The 17,258-nt window shown below is 46.0% G+C and overlaps 1 protein-coding gene across 1 annotated transcript; it reads left to right on the top strand.

Annotated features, from left to right (window-relative positions):
• The first annotated feature begins 8,868 nt into the window (after window positions 1-8,868).
• LOC120933484 (probable N-acetyltransferase 16) lies at window positions 8,869-15,873 on the top strand. Its single transcript, XM_040346717.1, has 3 exons — window positions 8,869-9,149; window positions 12,150-12,374; window positions 14,790-15,873. Exons 1-3 carry the CDS (start codon window positions 8,970-8,972, stop codon window positions 15,417-15,419), a joined length of 1,035 nt encoding a protein of 344 aa, XP_040202651.1. The 5' UTR covers window positions 8,869-8,969; the 3' UTR covers window positions 15,420-15,873.
• Window positions 15,874-17,258: the final 1,385 nt, after the last annotated feature.

Here is a 17,258-nt window from a genome sequence, read left to right as displayed (position 1 = left end):
CAAATTGAATGACAAGCCGCACCCTATTGTCGAAAATGGAACTGTTCCAATCGGTGAGATACCGACTTTGCGGTGCCGTACCAATTTGAAAAAAGGTTCCTGCACTATTTTTTGCGATTTCAGTTGCAACTTGCATAGACATATGTGCATTATGTCACACAGATGTCTGGCAAATCGCACCTGAAGTCGCACTGACATGTGGCTTTGAAATCGTGTGATTTCAAGTGAAGCCGCACATTTTCAAAGTGTGAATGGGGGCTCTATCACTCTTCAGGGGTCCCATCAGGTAATTTTGATGCCAAGTTCTCTTTCATTTCATCAGCTTTCTATCTCTATTTCTATCTCTGGAATTTTTGTAAAATTCCATTCTTGCAGTACATCACAGAACACAAGATTGCATTACCTTCAGATGACTGGACACTTAGCAAAGCAAAGCTGGAAGGAGAGCCTTACATAACCTCTCTGCCTGCAGCAGACCGATGACATCATTCTACAGAAAAGCTGTTCTCCGCTTGGGGACAGCCACTTGCCTGAAACTGAATGGATGGTTTATAACAGATGTTGGCAACCGGTCAATTGCGACCTACCCTGCCCATCACCCCTCAGACCTCAGATCATGGGAGCTTGGAAGGACTTCCTTCACTCTTCCAGGGGCATTGCATCTGAGGTCTGTGATTTTATGGGGGGGTTCCTGTGGGCAATTTTAGCTTAGGGGGGTAGATGTTTGTACTGGAAGAAGGGTATTTTGCTTGTGGGGGGATGTGTGTTAGCGATTGATGAATTCTGCACTGTGCGTTACATACTACTGACCTCTGCACTCTGTAATACGTAATACTGAGCCCTGCACTCTGCATTAGTTACTACTGATCTCTGCCCTACTTGCTACTGACCTCTGAACTCTTTTACATACTACTAATTTCTGAGCTTTCATTTACTTAATACTGACCTCTGCACACTGCATTACTTACTACTGAAGTGACCTCTGCACACTGCATTACTTACTACTGACGTGACCTCTGCACACTGCATTACTTACTACTGACGTGACCTCTGCTCACTGCATTACTTACTACTGACGTGACCTCTGCTCACTGCATTACTTACTACTGATGTGACCTCTGCACACTGCATTACTTATTACTGACGTGACCTCTGCTCACTGCATTACTTACTACTGACGTGACCTCTGCACACTGCATTACTTACTACTGACTTGACCTCTGCACACTGCATTACTTACTACTGACGTGACCTCTGCACACTGCATTACTTACTCCTGACGTGACCTCTGCATACTGCATTACTTACTACTGACGTGACCTCTGCTCACTGCATTACTTACTCCTGAAGTGACCTCTGCACACTGCATTACTTAATACTGACGTGACCTCTGCACACTGCATTACTTATTACTGACATGACCTCTGCACACTGCATTACTTACTACTGACATGACCTCTGCACACTGCATTACTTACTCCTGACTGCTGCACTTTGTGTTTCAAACTATTTATCTTAGCACTCTACTTTTTTTTTCCTGACCGCTGCACTTTGTTACACACTACTGACTTCTAAACTCTTTTACTGACTCCTGAATTTTGCAATACTTACTCCGTACTTCTGCACTCTGTATTACATACTACAGACGTCGAAACTCTGCATTTCTTCTGACTTCTCTGCTGTGCATTAGATACTACTGAGCTTTGTGTTACTTACTACTGACCCCTGCACTCTGCATAACATAATACTGATCACTGAACTCTTTTACTTACTCCTGACTCCTACACTTTGCACTACTTACTCCAGACCCATGTACTTTATTATACTTATTCCTTACCCATGCATTGTGCATTCTATACTACTGAACCTTGCAGGGCCTTACATACTGCTAACCTCTGAGTTATTTACTTCTGACCTCTGCACTTTGTCACGTACTGCTGAGATTTAAACTCTGTGTTACTCCTGACTCCTGCACTCCTACTGACTTCTAAACTCTTTTACTGATTTTGCAATACTTATGCCTGACTCCTGCACTTTGTGTTACATACTACTGACTTCTAAACTCTGCATTACTTCTGATTCCTGTACTGTGCATTAGACACTACTGATCTTTGTGTTTATTACTCCTGACCCCTGAACTCTGTGTAACATACAGTACTACTGACCTCTGAACTCTGTGTAACATACTACTGACCTCTGAACTCTGTGTAACATACTACTGACCTCTGAAATCTGTGTAACATACTACTGACCTCTGTTGCTTACTCCTGACTCTAACACTTTGCATGACTTACTCCAGACCCATGTGCTTTATAATACTTACTCCTGACCCCTGCATTGTGCATTGGATACTACTGACCCTTGAGAACAAGAAATAAGGTTGGGTCTTTGTATGATGCAATGACTAAGATGCACCTTCGTCCCTAGTATATTTAAAAAAGGAGAGGGGTCATGGGACTTTATATGAAGCACACTACTAAGTTAGATGAACTAATAATCAGTATAAACATTGTTTATTATTACAAAAGGCATACATACACATGTAAAATAGTAAAAAATAAAATAATATAAAAGTAGGTCTGGATAGATATTGTCTAAACAATTAATGATTATACACAATGGGCCTGATTCCCAAAAGAGATACGCAGACTTAACTGCTGTTCAGCCTGCGTATCCCTGTGCCTAACTTTGGAAACTATTCTCAAAAGGCTTTTTCCAAAGTTAGGCAGAAAATCTGACATCTGTAAGACACTTACACGGTCAGATCTTAGGATGCAGTACCGCATCCGCCGCTGGGGGCATTTCTCATTGAAATGCAGCTTTGAGTATGCAAATGAGGACTTAAGCAGATCCACAACGCTTTTCAGCACTGTGATTTCTGCGTAAGTTCCGATTTTGCCTGCGCAAAACTAGGGCTGGTTTTACAATGTGGAAAGTTAGTCACACCTTGTAAAGGCCCATTCAAGCGACGGCATTTGGTATGCATTCCTGAGGGAGAACTCCACGGCAATTTTTAATTTCAAAACCGGCATGGGTTCCCCCCCAGGAGCATACCAGGCCCTTAGGTCTGGTATGGGTTGTAAGGAGACCCCCCCTACGCCGAAAATTCGACGTAGGGGGTCCCCCTACAATCCATACCAGACCTGTATCCAAAGCACGCTACCCGGCCGGTCAGGAATGGGAGTGGGGACGAGCGAGCGCCCCCCCCCTCCTGAGCCGTGCCAGGCCGCATGCCCTCAACATGGGGGGGTTGGGTGCTCTGGGGCAGGGGGGCGCACTGTGGGCCCCCCCACCCCAGAGCACCCTGTCCCCATGTTGATGAGGACAGGACCTCTTCCCGACAACCCTTGCCGTTGGTTGTCGGGGTCTGCGGGCGGGGGCTTATCGGAATCTGGGAGTCCCCTCAAATAAGGGGGCCCCCAGATACCAGCCCCCCACCCTAAGTGAATGGATATGGGGTACATCGTACCCCTACCCATTCACCTGGAGGCAAAAAGTTAAAGTTATTAAACACACAACACAAGGGTTTTTAAAATAATTTATTAGTCTGCTCCGGAGGCCCCCCCTGTCTTCTTTATTAGCTCTAATACCAGGGGGGGCTTCTTCTTCCACTCTCTCCGGGGGTCTTCTCCGCTCTCCGGGGGGGGCTTCTTCTTCCGCTATCCGGGGGGGGCTTCTCCGCTCTCCGGGGGTCTTCTTCTATCTTCGCCGCTCTCCGCTGTTGACTCGGCGAACCCCGGTTCTTCTGCAGCTGTCCGGTGCCTTCTTCTTCAGCGCTGGCTGCCTGCTATCTTCGTGTGTTAGCTCAATTAGTAACAGGCAGCCAGCGCGGTCTTCTGTGACGTCAGGGTCTTCTCTTCTGTTCTTCTCCCCTCTTCCGATGTTGACTCGTCGCCTCTTGTCACTGCAATGATGGAAGCGCGCCTTGCATCACATTTATATAGGCATCACCGTCCCATCATGCTCCGGTAGGTACCCACGTGGTGGGTGCACGTGGGTAGGCACCCACCACGTGGGTACCTGCCGGAGCATGATGGGACGGTGATGCCTATATAAATGGGATGCAAGGCGCGCTTCCATCATTGCAGTGACAAGAGGCGACGAGTCAACATCGGAAGAGGGGAGAAGAACAGAAGAGAAGACCCTGACGTCACAGAAGACCGCGCTGGCTGCCTGTTACTAATTGAGCTAACACACGAAGATAGCAGGCAGCCAGCGCTGAAGAAGAAGGCACCGGACAGCTGCAGAAGAACCGGGGTTCGCCGAGTCAACAGCGGAGAGAGCGGAAGAAGAAGCCCCCCCCTGGTATTAGAGCTAATAAAGAAGACAGGGGGGTGCCTCCGGAGCAGAATAATAAATTATTTTAAAAACCCTTGTGTTGTGTGTTTAATAACTTTTACTTTTTGCATCCAGGTGAATGGGTAGGGGTACGATGTACCCCATATCCATTCACTTAGGGTGGGGGGCCGGTATCTGGGGGCCCCCTTATTAAAGGGGACTCCCAGATTCCGATAAGCCCCTGCCCGCAGACCCCGACAACCAACGGCAAGGGTTGTCGGGAAGAGGTCCTGTCCTCATCAACATGGGGACAGGGTGCTCTGGGGTGGGGGGGCCCGCAGTGCGCCCCCCTGCCCCAGAGCACCCAACCCCCCCATGTTGAGGGCATGCGGCCTGGCACGGCTCAGGAGGGGGGGGGGGGGCGCTCGCTCGTCCCCACTCCCATTCCTGACCGGCCGGGTAGCGTGCTTTGGATACGGGTCTGGTATGGATTGTAGGGGGACCCCTACGTCGATTTTTCGGCGGAAGGGGGGTCTCCTTACAACCCATACCAGACCTAAGGGCCTGGTATGCTCCTGGGGGGGAACCCATGCCGGTTTTGAATTTAAAAATTGCCGTGGAGTTCTCCCTCGGGAATGCATACCAAATGCCGTCGCTTGAATGGGCCTTTACAAGGTGTGACTAACTTTCCACATTGTAAAACCAGCCCTAGTTTTGCGCAAGCAAAATCGGAACTTACGCAGAAATCACAGTGCTGAAAAGCGTTGTGGATCTGCTTAAGTCCTCATTTGCATACTCAAAGCTGCATTTCAATGAGAAATGCCCCCAGCGGCGGATGCGGTACTGCATCCTAAGATCTGACCGTGTAAGTGTCTTACACATGTCAGATCTTCTGCCTAACTTTGGAAAAAGCCTTTTGAGGATCGTTTCCAAAGTTAGGCACAGAGATAAGCAGGCTGAACAGCAGTTCCGCCTGCGTATCTCTTTTGGGAATCAGGCCCAGGATCTCCAGTTTTCAGCTGTGGTATGTATATTTAGTACTGTATATAATTCATACTGTAAATAATTGAATGATTTCTTGGTCATTTTTTAGAGAATATGAATAACACAAATACTTTTCTTTCACTCATGGTTAGTGTTTGGCTGAAGCCATTTATTATCAATCAACTGTGTTTACTCTTTTTAAATCATAATCATAACAGAAACTACACAAGTGACCCTGATCAAAAGTTCACATACCCCAGTTCTTAATACCATGTATTGCCCCCTTTAACATCAATGACAGCTTGAAGTCTTTTGTGGTATTTGTGGATGAGGCTCTTTATGTTCTCGGATGGTAAAGCTGCCCATTCCTCTTGGCAAAAAGCCTCCAGTTCCTGTACATTCTTGGGCTGTCTCGCATGAACGGCACGTTTGAGATCTCCCCAGAGGGGCTCAATGATATTGAGGTCAGGAGACTGAGATGGCCACTCCAGAACCTTCACTTTATTCTGCTGTAGCCAATAACAGGTGAACTTGGCCTTGTGTTTTGGATCATTGTCATGTTGGAATGTCCAAATACGTCCCATGTGCAGCTTCCTGGCTGATGAATGAAATGTTCCTCCAGTATTTTTAGATAACATACTGCATTCATCTTGCCAACAATTTTGACCAAATCTCCTGTGTCTTTGTAGCTCACACATCCCCAAAACATCAGCGATCCACCTCCGTGTTTCACAGTAGGAATGGTGTACCTTTCATCATAGGCCTTGTTGTCTCCTCTCCAAATGTAGCGTTTATGGTTGTGGCCAAAACGCTCAATTTTGGTCTCATCATTCCAAATAATATTGTGTCAGAAGGTTTGAGGCTTGTCTCTGTGCTGTTTGGCGTACTGTAAGCGGGATACTTTGTGGCATTTGCGTAGTAATGGATTTCTTCTGGCGACTCGACCATGCAGCCCATCTTTCTTCAAGTGCCTCCTTATTGTGCATCTTCAAACATCCACACCACATGTTTTCAGAGAGTCCTGTATGTCACCTGAAGTTATTTGTGGGTTTTTCTTTGCATCCCAAACAATTTTCCTGGCAGTTGGGGCTGAAATTTTAGTTGGTCTACCTGACCGTGGTTTGGTTTCAACAGAACCCCTTATTTTCCACTTCTTGATTAGAGTTTGAACACTGCTTATTGGCATTTTCAATTCCTTGGATATCTTTTCATATCCCTTTCTTGTTTTATAAAGTTCAACTACCTTTTCCCGCAAATCCTTTGACAATTCTTTAGCTTTCCCCATGACTCAGAATCCAGAAACATCAGTGCAGCACTGGATGAAAGATGCAAGGGTCTGTCAGGAGTCCAGAAACTCATTGACCTTTTATACACACACACTAATTACAAGAAAACAGATCACAGGTGAGGATGGTTCCCTTTAATAGCCATTCAACACCCTTTGTGTCAACTTGTGTGCATGTTATCAAACCAAAATCACCAGGGTATGTAAACTTTTGATCGGGGTCATTTGGGTATTTTCTGTTGTCATTATGATTTAAAAGAGTAAACACAGTTGATTGATAATAAATGCCTTCAGCCAAACACTAACCATGAGTGAAAGAAATGTTTTTGTGTTATCATTCATATTCTCTGAAAAATGGCCAAGGAATCATAAATTCTGCCAGGGTATGTAAACTTATGAGCACAACTGTATGCCTTTTGTAATAATAAACAATGTTTATACTGATTGGTTCATCTAACTTAGTGTGCTTCATATAAAGTCTCACAACACCACTACTGACCCTTGCACTGTGCATTACATACTGCTGACCTCTGAATTGCTTGCTACTTAATCTTCCATTGGATACTACTAACCCCTGCTCTGTGCATTACATACTACTGACCCCTGCACTCGATTACATACTACTGACACTTAAACTGTGCATTACTTCTAACCCTCTAACTCTAAATAGTTATGACCTCTGCAGTCTACATGACATATTACAGAACTTTGAACCAGTGGCGGCTGGTGCTCAAAATTTGGGGGGGGGGGGGCGCAAACAAACGAAAAAAAAACCCATCAATTGCAGCCACTGTGCCCATCAATTGCCACCACTGTGCCTATCAAACGCAGCCACTGTGCCCATCAAACACAGCCACTGTGAGCATCAAACACAGACACTGTGCCATAAAATTGTCGCCACTGTGCCATGCCATCAAACTCAGCCACTGTGCCATGCCATCAAACGCAGCCACTGTGCCATCAATTGTCGCCATTGTGCTAATCAATTGTCGCCACCCTGCCATGCCATCAATTGTCGCCATTGTGCCATGCCATCAATTGTTGCCACTGTGCCATGCCATTGTCGCCACTGTGCCCATCAATTGTTGCCACTGCACCATGCCAAATGCAGCCACTGTGCCATCAATTGTCACCACTGTGCCATGCCAAACGCAGCCACTGTGCCATGCCATTGTCGACACTGTGCCCATCAATTGTCGCCACTGTGCCATGCCAAACGCAGCCACTGTGCCATGCCATTGTTGCCACTGTGCTCATCAATTGCTGCCACTGTGCCATGCCAAGCACAGCCACTGTGCCATGCCATTGTCGCCACTGTTCCCACCAATTAGCACCAGTTTGCCTCTAAAATCCAGGCAGACCCCCCCCCCCCCCCCACCTGGCACTTACCTTTCTCGGTCAGCCAGCCTCGGATCCTTCGCTGTTTCTGATAGACACTTCCATAGCCAACCAGCTGCCATTATTAAGATGGCCGGCGCTCACCAGGGGGTCGGCCATCTGAATAGTGGGCGGCAGCGGCGACAATACATAGATTCATGAAATGCATGAATCTATGTATTGTTTTTCAGTGGCGGTGCAGGAGCGAAAGGGGGCAGCACTCCTGCGCCCTCTATGGACGCACCGCCACTATACGTTACTACTGACCTGAATTATTTACTCTTGACCCCTGCCATGTGCATTAAATACTACTGACCTCTGAACTCTGTGCTGCTTACTCCTGACCCCTGCCATGTGCATTAGATACTACTGACCTCTGAACTCTGTGCTGCTTACTCCTGACCCCTGCCGTGTGCATTAGATACTACTGACCTCTGAACTTTGTGCTGCTTACTCCTGACCCCTGCCATGTGCATTGGATACTACGGACCTCGGCACTATGTGTACTTACTCCTGACCCCTGTACTCCACGCAAAACAACCCTGACCCCTGAACTCTGCGTTACTACTGTCCTCTGAACCCTCCATCACATACTGCTGGCCTCTCAACACTTCAAACCCTCCTTACTTTATAATGGGGCCTTGCAAAGTAATCTAGTTTTCAGGTAGATCTCTACCTCTCCATGGGTTGCATGCCCCTGTTTTATAATGATAAAAAGGCACACATTTTTTTAAGAAAAAAGAAAAGTATACCGGTGCTCCTTATCTCGAGTGTAGCTACAAACTTGTAAAGTTAATGATAAGTCCACTTTAAAATGAAATATTTGCTTTGGTTAATTGCACACTTGTTCCTTTGTACTTTGGTTCTAAATCTCTAAGAGGATTATAAAAGAAAATTACCCCAATATTTGTCATGGCTGATTATGTGCAGAAATTGTTTTTTGAACTTGTTGCCACCGGCGTAGGGCGTGACACGTCTGCCGAACTTTGTTCATTCATATCCTGTTCTCTTTCTGTATCTTTTCAGTTACCACACACCTCTCAAAATGTCGGAATCACCCAATGCACACATTGATTTTGTACCGGCCACCGCTGAGGACTATGAGGAGCTGATGTCTATCTCGGGTGGTATTTACAAAGGAACGGACTATCTGCCATGCAAATACCATGCATGGCTGAAGGATCATCAAAGACACATGTTTATGGTCAAGAGTGAAGGCAAAATAGTGAGTATTGAAGGCCATGAAATGTTGTTTGTTGACCAAAAATATGCAAGACAACGGCAGTTTGGATGTGTCTTATGCCGCGTACACACAATCGGTTTGTCTGATGAAAACGGTCTGATGGATGAATCGGATGAACCGATCGTGTGTGGGCCCCATCGGTTATTTATCCATCGGTTAAAAAACTAGGAACTTGTTTTAAAATGATCTGATGGTAAAAAAACGATAGAAAAAAACCATCGTCTGTGGGCACGTCCATCGGTTAAAAATCCACGCATGCTCAGAATCAAGTCGACGCATGCTCGGAAGCATTGAACTTAATTTTTCTCAGCATGTCCATGTGTTTTACGTCACCGCCTTCTGACACGATCGTTTTTTTAACTGATGGTGTGTAGGCAAGACTGATGAAAGTCAGCTTCATCAGATATCTGATGAAAAAATACATCAGACCGTTTTCATCGGATGAACCGATCGTGTGTACAGGGCATTAGATGTGGTGGCTGCATTATTTTTCTCTTTTTGGGCTTTTTTTCTTTTATTTTGACCTGGTGACCTGGCAAGTAAATCTGTTATTTTTCAACTTTCTTTAGCCACTTAAGCCCGGGTCTTTTCTTCTGCTCTCCGATGCCTTCTTCCTTCTGCCGGGCTTCTCCGCTATCTTCTTGCAGCTCTTTTACTAGCGGGGGGCCCGGTCTTCTGCGCCGTCTTCTCCCCTCTTCTCCGGTGTCCTTCTGCCGGGCTTCTCCGCTATCTTCTTGGAGCTCTTTTACTAGCGGGGGGCTCGGTCTTCTGCCTCGTCTTCTTCCCTCTTCTCTTCTTCGATGTTGACACGATGCATTCTAAAATGTAAAAAATTATTCAAATAGTTTTACGTAATGCAGCAACATCCACACACGTTACATCTATTTTGAACACTTGTACTGACTAGTTGTCCAATGCAGGGCCGTCTTAATACCATCATGGGCCCCTGCACAAATAAATGCACTGGGGCCCTTACCAGCATGTCCCAATTTACACACCTACTCTCAGATTTAAAGTATAAATAGTTGATAGAATAAAACATAATAAAATAGATTTTCAACAATAAGAAAACATGCCATAAATCAAAGACTAATCAACACAAAGGGCACAGTACAGGGGGAGTCAGGAGGGCAGAATACTGGGATCAGGAGGGCACAGTACAGTTTATGGGATGCCAGGACAAGGCCATACCGGGACAGCATAGTAGAAAGTGTGACTGTCCCTGCAATTCCGGGACAGTTTGCAAGTATGATGTAATGCAAGGTCATGGGGCTCCTATGCAACTGGGTCCCCTGGACAGTGCCCAGAGGTGCCCATGCATTAAGACAGCCCTGGTCCAATGTTTCTCTTCTCCAGTTTTTCTCCATCACTCAGCTAATGTGACCCCAGAGGGGCAGGGGAGGGTCAAACGAGGGTTCTGTGCAGGCAACCGTCATTCTCCTTATTAACTGATGATGCCATTAATTGTTAGGACACTGGTGGCTAGAGGGCCGTAATGGCGCATAATAAAAATCTCTGGCTTTGCGTAACTAAGAGGCAGACTTGTTCCCCTCGCTGGCTTGTATACAATTTTTGGGCACTTTTTAGGCATTTTGATCAAGGCCCTGAAGATACCGTCAAGGCGCCCCATGGTGCCTGGGCATCCTGGTTGAAAAAGGCTGATCTAAAGTTTTTTTATGCTGTGACATTAACAGTACCGTATATTGAAAACACTTCAACTCAATAATTTGGAGAGATGACCATACTCTTAATTACCGTATATACTCGAGTATAGGCTGACCCGAATATAAGCCGAGGCACCTAATTTTACCACAAAAAAATGGGAAAACGTATTGACTCGAGTATAAGCCTAGGGTGTCCATATGAATGCCTCACTGTGCCTCACTGTGTCCATGTGCATGCCTAACTGTGCCCATGCCTCACTGTGTCCATGCCTCACTGTGTCCATGCCTCACTGTGCCCATGCCATACTGTGCCCATGCCTCACTGTGTTCATGCCTCACTGTGCCCATGCCTCACTGTGCTAATGCCTCACTGTGTCCATGACTAGACTTACGTTTAACAAGGGAGTATATAGAAGGAGTGCACGACTATGAAAAATTGGTGCTCCCCGGCCGTAGGTCCCCCAGACAGCACACTTGTAGAGGAAGAGTCGGGCTATATGTGTGCCAAGTTTGAGGTTCAGGGGACCTACGGCCAGCCAGTACGGGGTCCCCAAAATCCAGGAGATCAGGCGAAAAAAGGTGACTTGAGTATAAGCCGAGGGGGGCATTTTCAGCACAAAAAATGTGCTGAAAAACTTGGCTTATACTCGAGTACCGTATTTATCGGCGTATACCGCGCACTATTTTGCCCTGAAAATCAGGGCAAAATCGTGGGTGCGCGGTATACGCCGATACCTGCTTTCCCGCGCTGAATTTGAATACTGCGCCGGCATATACCGAGCGCAGTACAGTCGTGTATCTTCGGGCAGTTTCGGCGCCTCTCGTGCTGACGTCCTGGACGTACAGGACGTCACCACGAGAGTAGCCGAGCCTGCCCAACGATACACGAGTGTACTGCGTTGGGTATATGTCGGCGCAGTATTCAAACTCGGCGCGGGAAATGAGCGGGGAGGACGCGAGGACGCCGCAGAAGGACGCCGGACCCGACGAAGAGGACACCCGAAGCCGCAGATGGACGCCGGACCCGACGAGGCCGCCGATGGACGCCGCGGAAGACACCAAAACTGTAAGTACAAAAAATATTTTTTTCACAGGAATCCGGGTCAAGTTTAGGGGTGCGCGCTATACGTGGGAGCGCGCTATATCCCGGTAAATACGGTATATACGGTATATAGTGTATGTCAAGAGTTTTTACGATTGCTGTACGTAAAATGTATTATAACCTTTCCTGGAGCAATGTGAATAGTCAACAGTTTTCATCTTGTTGTCCAACCAATTCTCTTCAACTGAACATGTCTTGTTGATGTCTCTTCTTCAGGTGGGCTTTGAGTCCTTCTTGCTGGTTGATGGCGGTGAGACAGCTGTGGTGCAGGGTCTTCGTGTGGCCCCCTGGATAAGAGGACAAGGTGTAGCCGGGATGATTGAGAAATTTATCTTAGACAAGCTTCGTTCTGATCACCCACAAGTCAAAAGAATTAGTTTGACCCGTTCAGAGAACCCTCCACCGAGCATGCTGAAGAAGTATAGAGTGATCGGCTCCAAGGTCTTTTTTTGTTCTAATTCTATATTTAAACTAAAAATAATTGCAGTAAATACTAATAATTGCAGCTGAACACTCAAGGCCAACTCCTTCAAATAAGCTAACAAATGAAAATAGTGCAGCACAAAAATATTCATGTATTAAAAAACATATAAATACTATAAATTATATGAGAAAGTCCAACTAAATTTCCATAAAAAGTTCATAAAAAAGATCATGAAAAAGATCCTGGATGCAGGGATGGTGCAAGGATTTTTGACACCCTAACCTAAATCTAATTTTGCTGCCCCCTTGGCTCCACCCCTGACCCAACCCCCTTTTCCCTGCCCAGGTTGGGAATACCTAGAACCACTTGTGCATTGCACGACAAGCATGCAAACAATAAACAAGACCACAAACATTAATCACAAAACATTAAACAAAATCATCTGTATGCCAAGAGGTTTGACCCACAGGGTACCGCCACGGCCAAATGCCGTATTGCTGTGTCAAAAAGAGTTTAAGGTAGTGCTCCCGTGTGTCAGCCCCTTGGAGGCTCGAGCTGGGGGAGTTTTTTTTGGGTCGCAAACATCTGATAGATGCTGATTTTCCTACATGTGCTGATTACTGAATGGTCCTATCATCTCATACAGACTGGGAGAAAGAGTAACACAAATGTCCATCAAAAGTACAAAGTTCCTGCCAGAAACCATGAATCAGACAGAGACAGAAGTACAGTTAAATCACACTTGTTTAATAATAATAAAAAGATGAACAAAGTAAGCGTAGTCAAAACATAGCCAGAGTTCAGGAACCTTATTGGATAGTCAGCCAAGCCAAATGTCAGAGTCAGAGATAATGTAGTATAACAGCAAGCAGGATCTGGAGCCAGAAGGAACGTCAGCCAAGCAAGTCTTCAACAGGAACACAGGAGAGTCTCTGTGATGTTGACCAAGGCGAAGACAGAGATCAACTGAGCTGGACGGCAAGAGTGTTGACCCACAGGTTACCGCCACGGCCAAATGCTGTATTGCTGTGTCAAAAAGAGTTTAAGGAAGTGCTCCCGTGTGTCAGCCCCATTGGGGCCCGAACTGGGGGAGATTTTAATGGGTTGCAAGCATCTAATAGATGCTGATTTTCCTACATGTGCTGATTACTGAATGGTCCTATCATCTCATACAGACTGGGAGAAAGAGTAACACAAATGTCCATCAAAAGTGCAAAGTTCCTGTCAGAAACCATGAATCAGACAGAGACAGAAGTACAGTTAAATCACACTTGTTTAATAATAATAAAAATCTGAACAGAGTAAGCATAGTCAAAAAATAGCCGGAGTTCAGGAACCGTATTGGATAGTCAGCCAAGCCAAATGTCAGAGAGTCAGAGACAGGGCTGCTGACAGAAATTGCGGGGCCCCGTACAGACTACCGGACACCACCTAGGAAAATATAAAAGGCTATATTTCGCTAAAAATACAATAAAATCATTATTAGCAGACACAAATTCAACATAAATTACAGAATTCCTGCTAAATCTAAAAGACTGAGTTAATAAATAAAAATGAAGATGAGATGAAAAAAATATACAGGCTGGGCAGTTGGAGACCTGGGATCAGAGAGACAGGGAAGATGAGAAGGGAGGAACTGCAGGGAGAGAAACAAAGTAACAGAGGACTGGTGGTCCCCCCTATCAGCAGCCCTGGTCAGAGATAACGTAGTAGAACAGCAAGCAGGATGTGGAGCCAGAAGGAACGTTAGCCAAGCAAGTCTTCAACAGGAACGCAGGAGAGTCTCTGTGATGTTGACCAAGGCGAAGGCAGAGATCAACTGAGCTGGACGGCTTAAGTAGGCAAGACTGACGAGCAGGATCATCAACAGGTGAGTCACTGTGGAGAGATAGGAGCTGGCAGTTAGCCGACAGCTGAACGGCCAGCTAAGAGAAGGAAGGGCTGAGCCCAGCCCTGACAGTTCCTGTGTAATCAGGGGGTAAATGGTATTCATGGACTGTTGAAGACTAGGCAGGGCCCTGGGATAATGATGCCCAGGTGCTAGAATTGGTGGTCTGGTCGTACATAGTCCTGTAACAGTTTAAAGTTTGTAGGATATTAGTTGCATATAGGGACTCAGCAGGTCGCGGTAATCAGAGTAAATACCCTTTGGGTGACAAGTGGTCCTCTAAATCTCACATCCACCTGATGTGTCTGTGTAGGGATGGTCACAATCGTGTAGCTTATTACCATCCATGGGAATGGATCAGTGTAAAGGTCTTGCGTGGGTGAGAAGTGTTTGTGGGTAGGCTGGGACTAAGTGAAAAAAAGTACAGTAGGTATAAGTAAAAAAAAAAAGGTTTACTTCGACTTTCAAGTAAAAAACTTTTGGTTTTAGAAACTCTTTAAAGCCTTCATACATGCCAATGCTTTTATTCTCTTTTCTTCACCAGGCTGTGGTGTCTATGCTTCTTCCCTATGACCAGCTTGAGGAAGCCATCGGATTATTGGAAGCTCGTCTGGAGAATGTGGGCCAGTTGAATAATTACACCATTCTGGAACCTGCTGAGGTTCTCAAACTCTTTGACGGGACAAAGACTGCAGAAGATCTGCTTCCTGGGGGTTTCTTGATGCAGGGATGGCTTCCACTTACCACCCATAAGTCCAATTTGGAGATGCTCTTTGAAATGAAAATCACTTGGATCTACTCACAAGTACAACGTAAAAGCATCAGTGAAGGAGGACATCAAATTAACCATGAAAACAAAGGGAGTGCAGGATCACCATCCTCACCACCCTCTTCTGTTGGGTTCCTCAGCCTCGGGACTCCAGCATACCCAGTGCCTTATTCAGATGCCACTTATCGATTTGACATTGACTTGTTTGGCATTGACCCAGCAGGCGCTAAGATGCACGTTGTACAACAACTTAAGTTGTGTATAAAGTCCCTGCCTGCCGGACAGAGCATAATCTGCGTAATGTATGGAGAGGAGAGTCTGCGGACGGAACTCAATCAACTGCGTGAGGGACTGACGCCTTTCATTTTAGTAAACGAACAGATGCTGCTAGAAATGGACATTTAACACCTTGGTTGACAATCTTACAGGGTCATTGGGCTAAAAGTTAGTGGACATCTGACCATCAAGCCTACCTAAATGGCCAAACATATGTGGACACCCCTCAAAATGTTTAATTTCAGGGGTTTCCAGTCAAGTGTACTATTAATGCTACAAATGTGTGCTATAAATGGGAGAAGGATCTTTTTCTGTTCCAGCATGACTGCGCAGGGCAGTTGTAATGCATGGGCACCCCTGGTGCCCTAGGTGCAGGGGGGCCCCATGATAGTCTTGCTGTCCAGGATTTGCCAGGCCAGTCACACTTTTTACTAAGCTGTCCCAAGATGGCCGTGTCCTAAGCAACATCCTGGAAGCTGTACTGTGCCATCCTGATCTCAGTATTCTGCCCTCCTGACCCCCCCCCATCCCCCATACTGTGCCCTGCTACCTCCACCCCTGTACTGTGCCCTTTGTAATTTGTATAGTCTTTGATTTATGGAATGCTTTTTGTATTGTTTAAAATCTATTTTATTGAATGAACAAATAAACAAATGTTTAATTCCACCAACTATGAGAGTAGGTGCATACTGGTAGGGGCCAAGTGCATTACTTTGCCCAGGGACCCATGATGCTATTAAGACGGCCCTCTGATTGCGCACAAGGCCAATAAGCCAACACCATAAACAATACATTGTTTGATGTGGAAGACCATGAGTGGCCTGCACAGAGCCCTGACTTCAACTGTACTGAACACATTTGGGATGAATTGGAATGCTGAGCCAGCTAAGGCCCCATACACACTATTAGATTTTCTGCAGATTTTTGTCTTCAGATTTAACAAAATCTGCAGAAAATCTAATAGTGTGTTATGGGGTCTAAGGGCCAGATTCACGTAGAATCGCGGTGGCGTAACGTATCCTAAATACGTTACACCGCCGCAATTTTTCATCGCAAGTGCCTGATTCACCAAGCACTTGCGATGAAAACTACGCCGGCGGCCTCCGGCGCAAGGCGGGCCAATTCAAATGGGCGTGTGCCATTTAAATTAGGCGCGCTCCCGCGCCGGACCTACTGCGCATGCTCCGTTTCTTAACTCCCGCAGTGCTTTGCGCGCCGTGACGTCATTTTTTTGAACGGCGACGCGCGTAGCGTACTTCCGTATTCCCGGACGGCTTACACAAACGACATTAAATTTAGAATTTCGACGTGGGAACGACGGCCATACTTTAGACAGCAATACACTTGTTTTTCGCATAGATATTGGGGGGCGTTTCCCTGAATACACTTATGCGTTAGATAGAGTGCTTTGAAAGTGATTCTGTCTTTTACTGGCAACCAATGAAGGGATCTCAGTGAAGGTGAGATTGATTCCCATTGGTTTTTCCCAGTCACAAGTCGAGCGGCCGTATTTTGAATGACTTGCAGACGAGTGATTTGGTATTTTGGGAGTCCAAGATATAGGGCATTTGCATAGTCAAGTCTGGAGTTGATAATTGTTCCCACCACGACTGCTATGTCTTTTTTTGGGATAAAGGGGGTGAGTCTTCGTAATAGGCGCAGCAGATGGTGCGACCTGCTGACTACTGACCCTATTTGTGCATCCATTGTCATGTAGGTGTCGAGGATAACTCCGAGACTTTTGACTTTGGTACTAGGGGCGATGGTTTGACCCAGAATGGGCGGGGCGTCCATGTTATTGCGGGCTGAATCTTTCGATTGGCCTGAAACAGGAGAAGTTCTGTTTTAGAGACATTGAGTTTAAGATAACTCTTTGACGATATTGGGTGCTCACAGTTTATGCAGATTTATATTGGGTTATGTCTGTTACAACCACTTTTACCCACAGGTAAGCCTAGATTTAGGCTT

This window comes from Rana temporaria, chromosome 3 (genome assembly GCF_905171775.1).
Source record: "Rana temporaria chromosome 3, aRanTem1.1, whole genome shotgun sequence".
Classification (NCBI taxonomy): domain Eukaryota; kingdom Metazoa; phylum Chordata; class Amphibia; order Anura; family Ranidae; genus Rana; species Rana temporaria.
The sequence above is the reverse complement of the archived record's forward strand: the minus strand, read 5'-3'. Positions and strand labels throughout refer to the sequence as shown.